General features: G+C 24.4%; 2 protein-coding genes across 2 annotated transcripts; both read left to right on the top strand.

Moving 5' to 3' along the window:
- Positions 1 to 1,599: 1,599 nt before the first annotated feature.
- Phum_PHUM442470 (voltage-gated potassium channel, putative) lies at positions 1,600 to 2,731 on the top strand (the record flags this gene model as incomplete). Its single annotated transcript, XM_002429567.1, has 3 exons — positions 1,600 to 1,793; positions 1,871 to 1,988; positions 2,699 to 2,731. The coding sequence occupies 3 exons, from the start codon at positions 1,600 to 1,602 to the stop codon at positions 2,729 to 2,731; spliced, it is 345 nt and encodes a 114-aa protein (XP_002429612.1).
- A 10,197-nt stretch (positions 2,732 to 12,928) lies between these two features.
- On the top strand, positions 12,929 to 13,378 carry Phum_PHUM442460 (uncharacterized protein; the record flags this gene model as incomplete). Its single annotated transcript, XM_002429566.1, has 2 exons — positions 12,929 to 12,982; positions 13,169 to 13,378. The coding sequence occupies 2 exons, from the start codon at positions 12,929 to 12,931 to the stop codon at positions 13,376 to 13,378; spliced, it is 264 nt and encodes an 87-aa protein (XP_002429611.1).
- Positions 13,379 to 13,665: the final 287 nt, after the last annotated feature.

Raw genomic sequence — 13,665 nt, 5'->3', positions numbered from 1 at the left:
CAACCCTTAATGCTATTAAACTCTTATGAAAAAATTTTATCATCATCATTTAAGCATCATCATTTCCATCATCATCATCATCATTATTATATTTTTTTTACTAGAAAATTTTCTTTAATAATAAATAATATAAAAAACAAAGTTAAAGCTTAAAAAAAAAATTTTCCTGACGTAAACTTTCCCTGGCAAAAAGATTTTTAACAATATATAATGAAGTTATTATTTTAATGCATAATCAGTGGCGTAATGAGATAAATAAAATTAAATAAAACAACAAAATCAGTCAGTCAGTTAGTCAGTCAGTGGGTGACTATTAAAGGCGCCGATTTAATGACGCGTCAAAATTCATCATCATCATCATCATCATCGTCATCGTAATTAATTTTTTTTTTTTTTTCAACTAATAATTTTTTTATTAATTAATAAATTTCGATTAAATTGTTTTTATAAATAAAATACAAACAAAAAAAAAATTAATTAATTGTTTTACTCGAGCATGAAAATAATAATAATAATAATAATAAAATAAAAATGGCTTCCGTGTAATAATAATAATAATAATAATAATAATAATAATAATAATAATAATAATAATAATAATAATAATAATAATAATAATAATAATAATAATAATAATAATAATGAATTCTCGTCATTTCCCATTATCGAACCATATGCAAATCACGATTAAATTATATTTTTATTTATTTATTTATTTATTTAAACGATTTAAAATTCTAATAAATAAATCGATAATGATAATAATAATAATAATAATAATAATAATAATAATAATAATATTTATTTATTTTTTATTTAAATAAGAAACGCGTAAAAAAAAAAAAAACGAAAAATTTCAAAAACTTTTTCCCCGTTTGTTTATTTATTTATTTATTTATATTTTTATATTCGAAATTCAATTTAAAAAATTTTTAAAACTTTTTAATTTTATTAAATAATAATAATAATAATAATAATAATAATAATAATAATAATAATAATAATAATAATAATAATAATAATAGTAATAATAATAATAATAATATATACCGATTTTATTACATAATAGCAATTTATTAAAAAAAAAAAACTTTTCAAATCGATTCGTACACGTGATTTTTTTTATTGTTACGGGAGGGGGAAGGGGGAAGCCAAAAACGAAACGAGTTATTATTATTATTATTATTATTATTATTATTATTATTATTATTATCATCGTCTTCGTTATTATAATTAAAAAAGGCGAATAATGAAAAAACAATAAAATCTCATTTAAAAATAAAAACCCGAGAAAAGGAACGACGATGATGGTAAAAAGACGAGCGTGTGGGTTTCATTATGACAAAAAAAAAAAAAAAAAAAGAAAGAGGGGAGGAAGAAAAAAATGACGTGGAAATAGATAAAAAATAATCGGGAATTTTGTTTCAACGTTAAATAAGACAAGCGAAAGAGAAAGAAAGACAACCGAAAATTTCAATTTAACACAAGACTAAATTTATATTAATTCGTTTTTTTTTTTTAATTACTTTTATTATTATTATCATTATCATCATTATTATTTTTTTTTCAGACGTTAAAAAAGAAATGAACGTAATAAATATGGATTCGGAGAACCGTGTGGTTCTTAACGTCGGTGGAATCCGACACGAAACATACAAAGCAACGTTAAAAAAAATTCCAGCCACGAGATTATCCAGATTGACGGAAGCTCTCGCTAATTACGATCCCGTTTTAAATGAATATTTTTTCGACAGGCATCCCGGAGTTTTTGCTCAAGTCCTTAATTACTACAGGTGATCATTCGTTACATTAATATCTCATTCACGAAAACAATACAATAATAATAATAATAATAAAATTTTAATTTAAGAACTGGAAAACTTCACTATCCTATGGACGTATGCGGGCCTTTATTTGAAGAAGAATTAGAATTTTGGGGACTCGATGCGAATCAAGTCGAACCTTGCTGTTGGATGACGTATACACAGGTACGAAACTCAAACGACCGCCATTTTGTTTTTTTTTTTTTTTTTTGGCATCTTTTTCCCGGTTCAAATTGAACAAACTAATAGAAAATTAACCTTTTGAACTTTTACAACACGTTAACGACTGGATAATATATATAAAAAAAATTTTTTTTTTTTTTGGCATCGAATTCAACGTCCCTTTTCCACCCTCTCTAATCTCCCCCTCCTCCCCCATTTTGTCCCTCACTTTCCCCCTCGAAAAAAAATAAAGTAAAAATGAAAATTTAATTCGATTGATTAATGACACGAAAAAAAAAGAGAGTGACTTTCTCTCACGGCCATTTCCGGCGTAAGAAATTTTTCGCGCGCGAATTTTAAAAATAAATTACCAACGATTAATAATAATAATAATAATGATTCATCTGACAATTTTAATAAATTTCTATTATTATTTAACATCGTCTGCTAATCAACTCAGGTAACAATAATATAATAATAATAATGATGATGATGATGATGATGATGATGATATTAATTTTTTTTGATGTAATAAAAACGCGGGATTACGTAAATTAATAATAATAATAATATTTTCTTTTGAAAATTTTATTCTAACGATTTTCCAATACGGATTAAATAGAAAACGTAAAATAATAATAATAATAATAATAATAATAATAATAATAATAATAATAATAATAATAATAATTAATAATCGTTATTTTTGAAAGGGAAAAGGAAAAAAAGAAAAATTCGTTATTTAAATCGTAATCTTTTTTTTTAGTAATAGATAGATTCGGAGCTCATCGTTTTTTTTTTTTTTTGTAAATAATTAATTTTGTTGTTATTATTATTATTATTATTGTTATTCATTCGAAATGATTAATTAACGGATTTAAAAACGATTTTTTCTCACGCTCAGAAAAACGAAATTTGTCTGTTGTTTCCTTTTTTTCGTCCCAAAAATAAATGAAATTCGTTTGGATATATCTTTACATATAAATAATGACGTCATTAAAAAAAAAAATCCGCCATTTTGAATTATTATTTTTTTTTGGTTTTAAATTGCAATTAACATCAACGTACATCTTCGGTCGTTTTCGGATTTTTATTTTTTATTTTTTTTTCCCAAGGAAAATTTCAACCAATCGGAAATGAGTTAAAAAAAAATTAAATAAATTTAAAGAAGAACGATTATTCACATTGTTTACAATTTAAATGATCATATCAATTAAGGAGTAAAATACTAAAAAAAATGATGAGAATGGAAAAAATTTGAATTTTAACGGTTTCGAATTTTATGACGTAATCAACGATCGTTTTTTCTTTGTTCTCTCCGTCGGGAAATTTTTTTTTTTTTTTTTTTTTTTAAATCTACTTAAGAAATTTTATAAGTGAGACGTTTTTTGTCGAAATAATAAGTGGTCGTTTTTTTTATTAAATAAAAAAAAAAAATTGGCGGAATCAGCGTTATGACGTCATTAAAAAAAAATCAATTACTTCCGTTTCCACGTTTTTCCATCAAATTTAATTCATTGATTTTTTTTTTTTTTTACATTACAAGTACGTACAGATAACGAATTTAATTCGAATTTATTTATGCGCCGATAAATTTCGCGTACGATCGTGGGGAGGGGGAGGAGGGGGAGGAAAAAAACCGTTAGAAGAGCAGACATACGTTTTATTTACATGGAAAAAGAAAATTATTTAATCGGGTGTTTCGCGTTTTTTTTTTAATCCGATAGCGACAAATTTCGAATGTGACGTTATCGAGCTCTACCGGTGAGTAAAAGAGATAAAAGTGACAGGAAGGAGGGGAGGGGAAGGGAGAGCGGGGAATTCAGGTAAACATGTACCGGATACAAACGAACAAAAACGGAAGTTGAAATATCCAACCATGTGAAAATAAACAATCATTCAATAGATTGAAAATTGTTTTTCTTTCCTTACCGGGGAGTAAGAAAGAAAAGTTTTCATTTAATAAAACGAGTTTTATCGATAATCATTTTGTAATCTTTTAACAACAAAACTTTTTTAAAAAAGAAAATTCTTTTCGTTCCAGACACGTTCCTTAGTTTAACGAGAAAAAGACAAACAAAAAAAAACCGTTAATCAAGTTTTCCTTTTTCCCTTTTGTTTCCTAACGAATTTTTTGTCACGCGAGCTTTTAGCTTTCAAGTGGCACTAAGAAGAGAGAGAGAGAGAGAGAGAGAGAGAGAAAACATGACAAAAGATAAATTTGAATAAATGAACAATACATTTTTTAACAAGTTAATAATGATGATGATGATGATAATTAGAAAACGCGTTGTAATTAAACCTGGAATTTGTTTGAATGGATAGAAAATTGATGAGATACTAAAACAGAGAGAGAGAGAGAGAGAGAGAATGAAAAAGCAAAATGGAGAACTGAAAGAGTAGTTGTTATGTAGTAATTGAGATGAAAAGTGAGTGAGAGAGAGAGAGATAGAGAGAGAGAGATAGAGAGAAAGAGAGAAAATGAAAATGAAACGTAGAGTTTAATAATTGACAAATATTAAATGACAAAAATATTCTCTTTGACTCATTGGAATTTCAAATTAAAAAAAAAAAATTTTTTTTTTTTTCAAACAAATTTTAATTAAAAAATATTGCCGATCCCGCGCACACAAACACGCACTCGTAAACTCAAGCCGAAAAAAAAAGTCAAAAGAATTCAAACGAATATATAAACAAAAAAAACGAGATTCATTCATTCATTCATTCATTCATTAATTGATTGATTGATTGATTGATTCGACTGATTTTTTTTCCCACGAATTTTAAAATGATAATAATAAAAATCTGGAGAAATATTTTATTTTTTCTTTTCGTTTTGCTTTGTTACAAAAAAAGAAAATAATAATAATAATAAAAATAATAATAATAATAAAATATGGAAGAGAGCTTTAAAAAAAAAATTTTTTTGTTTTTTTTTTTCTCCAGAATTAAAAAAAAAAAAAAGAAAAAATTAATTAATTAAAAAGTTTTAATTTTTTTTTTTAACTAAAAAAACGTAAATTTAAAAATAAAAAATTATTATTATTATTATTATCATAACGAAGGCTTAAAAAAAAAAAAGAATGATGATGATGACGATGACGATACGTTTGATGACGGAGTCTGAACGATCGACTAATCACAGAATTCAAAAATTTATTAAATACAATATCACCACAAATTCTTTTTCCGCAATGTGAAATTACATTTCCATAATAATAATAATAATATTAATTATTATTATTATTATTTAAAACGAAGAAAGAAATCCTTCAGGCGTTTTTTTTTTTTTTTTTTTTCGTTATTTATTTTTAATAAAACTCGATTCACTAACGAAAATTCATTTTTATTACGAAACGTATATATATAGACGAATTTATTATTATTATTATTATTATTATCGTCTCGTGAGGAAAATAAACGAAAGATAAATTTTCGGGGCCTCCTCTTTTTTTCCCCCTCTCCCTCCTATTAGACGGGAGAAATTGCCATCTTTAGATATTTAATAAATGTATTCGAACCGAAATTAAAAATTTTCCGTTTGTTACTTCCGGTTTTATTCAAAGATCGATAAACTCGAGAAAATTTCTTTTTTTTTTTTTTATATTCATAACGGAAATGACGTTTACACAAACATGACGGGTTACAAACGATTTCATTCGACGTATTATTATTATTATTAATATTAAAACGATTGAAAAATAAATTCCCGAAAGGTAAAATTTCAAGATGGAGAAATTATTAATATTAAAAAAAAAAACTCACCGAAAACATGTCCGCCATTTTTTTTTTTTTCACGTGAACCTCTTTTCCGAGTTTTCGCAACGTCGCATAAATTTTTTTCTTTTTGTTTTCTTCAAACCCTAAAAAAAAATCAGATTGTTTGTAAACATAATAAACAACATGGCTGACAAGGGGAAAACATAATTTAGTTTCGTGTGGTTGGCACTACTGAATAATAAGAAGTTTCAAAACGGGTCAAATCTTATGTATTATCAATACGTCAAATGAATCTGATAAAAATTTTAAGGAAACAAGGGTAACAAAGGGAGGGGAAAAAACAAAATGGCGTTTTCCAGGACGTATTTTTCCAGGACGAATCAAAGTCTGGAATTTGATTTTAAGATTAGAAAAAAAAAACAAATTGAAAAATAAAACAAACATTTCCGTCGTCGTGACTAATATACTCTTTCATATCAATCTGATCGAAATTTTCTTTTGGACCACAAAAAAAAATTCTGGAAAAATAATAATAATAATAATAATAATAATTAATTTTCCAAAATTTCGGTTCAATTAAATTTATAAAATGACCGATAAAATAAATAAATAAATAAATAAATAAAAAGAATTTATTTGATTTTTATTCAAGGATTTAAATCCCTGTTATAAAAAAGATTATTTTAAATGAAATCAAGATGTTTCTTTGTTAAGACGAATAATAACCTCGTAGACGTTTATGGGAAAATCATAAAAATAAAGTAAAATTCAAAGGATGGGTGAGAGGAGAAGAAGAGAGAGAGGGAGGGAGGGAAGAGGGGAGAAGAAGAGGAATGAGAAAGTAGTAAAAGGAAAAATATGGAGATGAAATGGAAAAGCTGTGTTAAAAAAAAAAAAAGGTTTTGAATTTAAAACTGTAAAAATTACAAAATCATAAAAAAAAACAAAAAAGAAAAACAAAAAACTAAAAATCGTTTGAGGAGAAGGGGGGAAAGTTGGAGTGGGGATGAAATCGAATTACGACAATCGATTTATTTCGATATAAAAAAATTAATCGATCGATTATTTATTTTATCTTTTTTTTAAATTTTTTTAAATACGGATTGAAAAAAAATTTCTTTTTCTTTCATTTTTTTCTCTTTTTTTCTTTCTTTTCTCTCTCTCTCTCTTTTTCTTTCATTTTTCTCTTTCTTTTACTTTCGTTTCTCTCTCTCTCTCTCATTTTTTCTCTTTCATTTATTTCCCTTTTTTTTATTTTTCTCTCTCTCTCTCTTTTTCTTTCATTTTTCTCTTTCTTTTACTTTCGTTTCTCTCTCTCTCATTTTTTCTCTTTCATTTATTTCCCTTTTTTTTTATTCTTCTCTCTTTTTTTGTTTATTTCTCTCTCTTTCTGTATTTTTTTTTCCTTCCATTTTTTTCTTTCTCTTTTTTTTCATTTCGCTCTTTCTCTCTCTTTTTTTTTTCTTTCATTTTTCTCCTTCAATTCTTTCTCTTTTTTCTCTTTTTTTTTCTCTTTTTTTTCTCTTATTTTTCTCTAACTTTTTTTTTTTTTTATTTCACTTCCTCTTTGTATTTTTTTCTTCCATTTTTTCTTTCTCTTTTTTTTTCTCTTATTTTTCTATCTTTTTTTCTTTTGTTTCTCTTTTTTTCTTTCATTTCTCTCTCTCTCTCCTTCTCTCTCTCGTTTTTTAAATTTCATATTTTCATCTTTTTTGTTGACTTTTCCGTTTTTGTTTTTTTTTATTTTTCAACCTGTTTTTATTTCTCTCTTTCTCTCTGTCCCTTTTGTTTCCATTATTTATTTTTTCTTTCTTTTTTTATTTATACATTTTCCTTATCTACTAATTTCCTTTCTCTCTTCTTCTCATTCTACTCCTTATTTTATTTTTATTTTTTTCATTTTCCAGAAATTTTTTTTTTTACTTTTTCTTTCTCAGTCATTAACTCATTTTTTTTTCTTTTTTTCTCACCATTTATTTTTTATTATTATTTATCATTCTCTCTTTTTTTTCTGTTACTCTCTCTCTCTCTTTTCATTTCATTTTTTCTTTCTTTCTTTCTTTCTATTTGAAAATTTTTTCATCGATTGTAATTATAATGATTCGATTCTTATAAAAATCAAGTTAAAACATTTTCTTTTTTCCTCATTTTCATAAACAATTTTCTCGAATTTAATTTTTATTTATTATAAAACAACACACCCGTTCATTTTTTTCATCTCCTTCAACGTATTTTTTTTCTTCTACCACGTATTTTTTTTTTCGCCTTCTTCAACGTATTTTTTTTTTTTTTTAATCGTTCACATTTATGATTTATTAACGATATAATTTTTTTTTGAAACGAGTAAAAAAAAAAAAAAAAAAAAAAAAAAATAATAATAATAATAATAATAATAATAATAGTAATAACTGAACAAAACTAAAAAAAAAAAAAAAAAAAAATTTTCACAGATTTTATTTAAAAATTAAACTAATTAAAAAAATATTTTCATAATTTTTTGTCCCATTTTTAATATATATATAAAAATTATTAATTTTTTTTTGTTGTTTTCATAACTTAAATTACCTTTAATTAAAATTTTCTCTTTTTTTGTTATGATTCGTTTTAATAATTTTTATTATCATTATTTTGTTATGATAAGGTTTCGCGGGGTCCCATTTTTTTTTTTTGGAATTTCAGTTGCGTTTTAGAAATTTGTTCAGACGTGATTTTTATCTTTTTTTTTTTTTTTTAAATTTAAATTTACGTCCCTTTTCATAAAAAAAAATTTTTTTTAAATATGGCCGACGCGTATTTAAACTCGAACCGTCCATCGAAATAATTAATTTATTATAATATACGTTAAAGTTTAAAAAAAAAAAAAATGGCGCTCGTGCATTTATGATAATAATAATAATGATTTTTTTTTGTCGCATTAAAACGTCATTTAATAATAATAATAATAATAACGATATTATTTCATAAACAAAAACAAAATTTTTCTAAAAAAAAAAAAAAAAAAAAATGGTTGTAAAGTGCTTATTTGATGGTCTATTTAACAAGAATAAAGAAAAGTAAAAATAATAATAATAATAATAATAAGGAATAAAAATAATAATAATAAAAAAAAAAAGTCAAAGAAAAAAATAACAAAAGATTTAGAATGGAAAAAAAAAAATAATAATAATAATAATAATAATTTTTTTTTCTATTCGGATTAAAAAAAGAAAGAATAAAAACAAAAAAAAAAAAAAAATTTTTTTTATTTGGCTCATTCAAACGAAAAAAAAAAAAAATGAAAGTTATGAATAATAATAATAAGAGAAGAATTAAAAGAATAATCCGAAATTATTATTATTATTATCATCATCATCATCATCATTTTCGCCATAATGATAAACAATTAAAAAAAAATTTTTAATATTTAAAATGGAGGGGAAGGAAGAAGAAGAAGAATGAGAAAAAAAAAGGGAAATCTAAAAATTTAATGCGGCAAATAAAAATTACCCTTAATAATAATAATAATAATAATAATAATAATAATAATAATAATAATAATAATATTAATAATAATGATAATAATGATGATGATGATAATAATAATGCTAATGGTAGTGATAATGATAAAATTGATAACAAGACTAACAAAATAAAAAAAAAGAAAAATTTATAACGAATAAATGTTTTTCTCTCTTTCACTCTCTCTCTCTCTCTTTTTTTGGTTTGCGATTGCGGTAACGAGCCTTTTTTCATTATTCATCTCTTTCTCTCTTTCTTTTTTTACATTTTCAAAACTAAAACCCGGAAACAACCAAAACAAAAAAAAAAAAAAAAATTTTGTGAAACGATACGCCATAAAAATTTATTTATTAAATCCAAAAAAAAAAATAAAATAAAAGGCGGTAATGAGAAAAATAATAAGTAAAAGGGAAAAACCATAGAGTAAATAAATTCATCTTACATGAGTTTCAACGTCTGTGGTGATGGCGGTGGTGGTGGTGGCGGTGGTGGTGGTGGCGGTAATGGAGGCTGTGCGAGAAAACGAGAAGGAGGAAGGGGAAGGGAGGGAGGAATTTAATAAGAAAAAAAACAAACCGTGAGTAGTAGGAAACGTCTCAAAGTTTGTCGTTGTTGTTGTTGTTGTTGTCGTCGTCGTCGTTTTTCAACTTAAATAAGACAGGTCTTTTAAAAAAAAAAAAAAAAAAAAAAAAAACGAGAAAACGTCCTTCGTGACTGTTTCACTTAAAAAATAAATGTCGGAAAAACAAAATGATAATAATAATAATAATAATAATAATAATAATAATAATAATAATAAGAGTAATAATTTTTTTTTGTTGTGTGTGTTCGGTGTCGTTTGTTGAAACACAAACGAAGGCAATAAACGTAAGCGGACGTAAGAAAAAATTTTTTTTTTTTTATTTTCTCTCGAGTTCGGAAAATTGAAAAAAAATAAAAATAAAAAAAATAAAAAATTTATTTTTACTCTATGACGCGTTTTTCTATTGGTTAAAAAAAAAAAAAAAAAATATTTTTTTACTTTATTTCGAATCAAAATTTTAGAAATTGTTGTAACCGTCATCGTCATCATCATCATTGTAGAAATTTTTTTTCCTTTTTCCAAAAAAAAAAAAAACGTAATAAAAATAATTTTAAACACTCGAAACGAATTTAAAAATAAAAAAAAAAAAAAAGATTCGATTGAAAATAAAAGGAAAAAAAAAAAAAGTTTTTTTTTTTTCCTTTTTTTTTTTTTACTTCCCCCAAAGGAAAAAAAAGAAAAAAGGAAAATAGTTAAGAGCAATAAAAGCTAGCAAATTTTTTTTTTTTTTTTTTATCCGACGCGAGCTATTAAATTCAAATCGTAAAACTTTCGTTTTATTATTATTATTATTATTATTATTATTATTATTATTATTACTATTATTACTATTATTATTATTTTTTTTTTTTATACAAGTTTTTCGCGTATTTATCAAAAATTCCTTTTAGAATCTCCCCCCCCTTTCCAGATCACCATCACCGTCACCACCGTCACCATTCGATTATTCATTTCCCAAAGTTTTCTCACGCAAATTTTCCTTCATTAAAACTTTTCCACCATACATACAACAACATTTATAAAATGTATCATCATTATCGTCATTTTCGTCGTCGTAACCGACGCCATCTTTTCAAAACGATCTCGATTCTACCACGTGAAAAGTTGAACAAATCTTAAAAGTTTTTTTTTTTTTTTCATAACATTCTATCAAGTCTCGAATAAAGTAAAACTTTAAAATGTTTTTTGATAAATACATTTCGAAACACAAATTTTCCATTTTTTTTTTTCAAATAAAATTCATTCGAATTTATTTCCCCGCCGCCATATTTAAATGACGTCATATTTATTTGTTAAAAAAATTTATTCGTTTTTAACGAAACCGATCCATCATCATCATTATAAGTAAGTAATTATTATTTTTTTTTCGTTCGTTAAATTCACGCGTGTTAAACAATAAAAAAAAATTTTATTTTCTATTGACACGTCAATAACACGCACGCACGCACGCACAAAAAATAAAATATAATAAATTATAATTTAAAATAAAAATAAAAAAACCGAACAAACGCGACATTTATGAATTTTAAAAACATTATTATCATTATTATTATTATTATCATTATTATTGTTATTATTATTAGTCACGTAACATTTCGCTAAGTGATTACCCATAAAAAAAAAAAAAAAATTATTTTAAACTGTGGCTCATTTGTTTTAACTACGTAATTTAACGTTCGATAAAAAAAAAATAAAAACAATCGAATAATTATTTCGATACGATTCGATACGATATTTTAAACCTCCCCCTTTCCAATTCCCCCTCTCCCCGTGACAATAAAGCACGTTTCTCACTATTGTTTTTTCTTTTTTTTTTCCCCTCCTCCCTCTCCCATCTTAATTTCTATTTTTATATATATACCAATTACGAAAGAATTATTTGTGTGAGTTTATTGTTATTATTATCATTATTATTATTATTATTATATAACGTTATACGATTAATAATAAAATTTTATTAAAAAGTTTAATTAATATCGTGATATTATTATTATTAATTTTATTTAATTTATATTTATTAAAAAAAAAAAAAATAATAATAATGTTTTAAACGATGAAAATGAATAAAATACGTTTGTTATTATTATTATTATTATTATTATTATTATTATTATTATTATTATTATTATTATTACGCGAGCATAGAGATTCGTTTGTTTTTTTATTTTCGTGCGTTGCCAACTTATGAATGTCGAAAACAAAAAAAAAAAAAAAAAACAAAAAAAAAATTAAAATTTTTCTCAAATTTCGCGACATTTTTCGCGCGGATAAAAGTAGGCAAAGGGGGAAAAAGGGGATAAACGATGGTAGAGAGGGGAAAGGGGTTGAGAAGAGGAGGAGGGAGAGGGAAAAAGAGAAAAAAATGAAAAGAGAGGGAGAAAAAAGTAGAGGGGGAAATTTTTAAAAGGTTTTTCTTTTCTTTAAAACTTAATGCACGACGATTAATTTTTTTTTTTTTTTTAAAAAGGCGCGAAATGTTTTTGTTTTTTAAAAAAAAGCGCGAAATGTTTTTGTTTTTTCAAAAAAAGGCGCGAAATAGGGTTTTTTTTTTTTTTAAATTTTCATTTCGTTTTAGTTATTTCGTCGAGACATCTCTCACGTAAATAAAAAGTAAAAAAAAAAAAAAAACGGTTGATAAAATGATAAATTACAATTTTCTTTTTTTTACTTAAAAAAAATGTTTTTAAACTTTGTCTGAACCTTTTCTCTTTCTCTCTCTCTCTCTCTCTCTCTCTTTTTCTCTCTTTTTTACTCTTCGCATTTTAAGAAAAAAAAAAAGAAAAAGAAAATGTAATTTATTATGTTTTTCGTACAAACGTAAAAAAAAAAAAAAATTTTTTATACCAAAACCAAGTTTTTGAATAATTTAAAATCTTGGAAAAAGTAAAAAAAAAAAAAAACCGGGAGAAAAAAAAGGAAGAAAAATAATAATAATAATAATAAAAACCTTTCCCTTTTTCTTTTTTTGCCTAACCCGATTCTTTTACTTTTTTCTCTTTGTTAGCGATACTAAAAACTTCATTTTGAAATTTTCCCGTTTTTTCCTTTTTTATTTCGTTCATTAATCAACAGGTAAGAAACGCCATGATTTATATAATAATAATAATAATAATAATAATTAAAATTTAAAAGATTTTGTAAAATGTGTCTATTTTTGATTTATTCTATATGGGGAAACCTTAAAAGGTTAAAAAGGGTTTAATCATCGGAATGAGAAAATGAGAAAGAGAGAGAGAGAGAGAGAGAGAGAGAGAGAGAGTGAAAAATTAGCTTTGGTTATTAAATGATGAAGGAAATTAAAATTTTTCGATTTTCATTTTTTTTTTTTTTTTTTTTTGATGAACGAATTAACCAAAATAAAATTTTTTTCTGTTTTTTCCAGCATCGAAACACGAAAGAAACTTTGGCCGTTTTAGATCGTTTAGATTTGGATACGGAAAAACCGAGCGAAGAAGAAGTTGCGAAAAAATTCGGATTCGAAGATGATTACTATCACGGTAGATTGTCGTGGTGGCAGAAACTCAAACCTAAAATATGGTCACTATTCGACGAACCCTATTCGTCGAACGCAGCTAAGGTTCGTATTATGTAAAAAAAAATTAAAATTTCCCTACGTCTTTCCCCCTCCTCTCTCCCTCCCTTTCCTCCTCCCCCATCTCCCTTTTCAAGCAGACAAAAAATTCGAATTACAACCATAATAATAATAATAATAATTTAATTGTTATTAAAGCAACAAGACGACGATCGAGTAAAAGTTTCGAAAAGGGAAATTCTTTTTTTTTTTTTTAATTTCCTTTCTTTTTTTTATCGCCGCCATTTTAATAATTATTATTATTAATATTATTATCATCATCATCATTATAATTAAATAATTTTTAA

Source organism: Pediculus humanus, genomic scaffold, assembly GCF_000006295.1.
Source record: "Pediculus humanus corporis 1103172108212 genomic scaffold, whole genome shotgun sequence".
Classification (NCBI taxonomy): Eukaryota; Metazoa; Arthropoda; class Insecta; order Psocodea; family Pediculidae; genus Pediculus; species Pediculus humanus.
The sequence above is the reverse complement of the archived record's forward strand: the minus strand, read 5'-3'. Positions and strand labels throughout refer to the sequence as shown.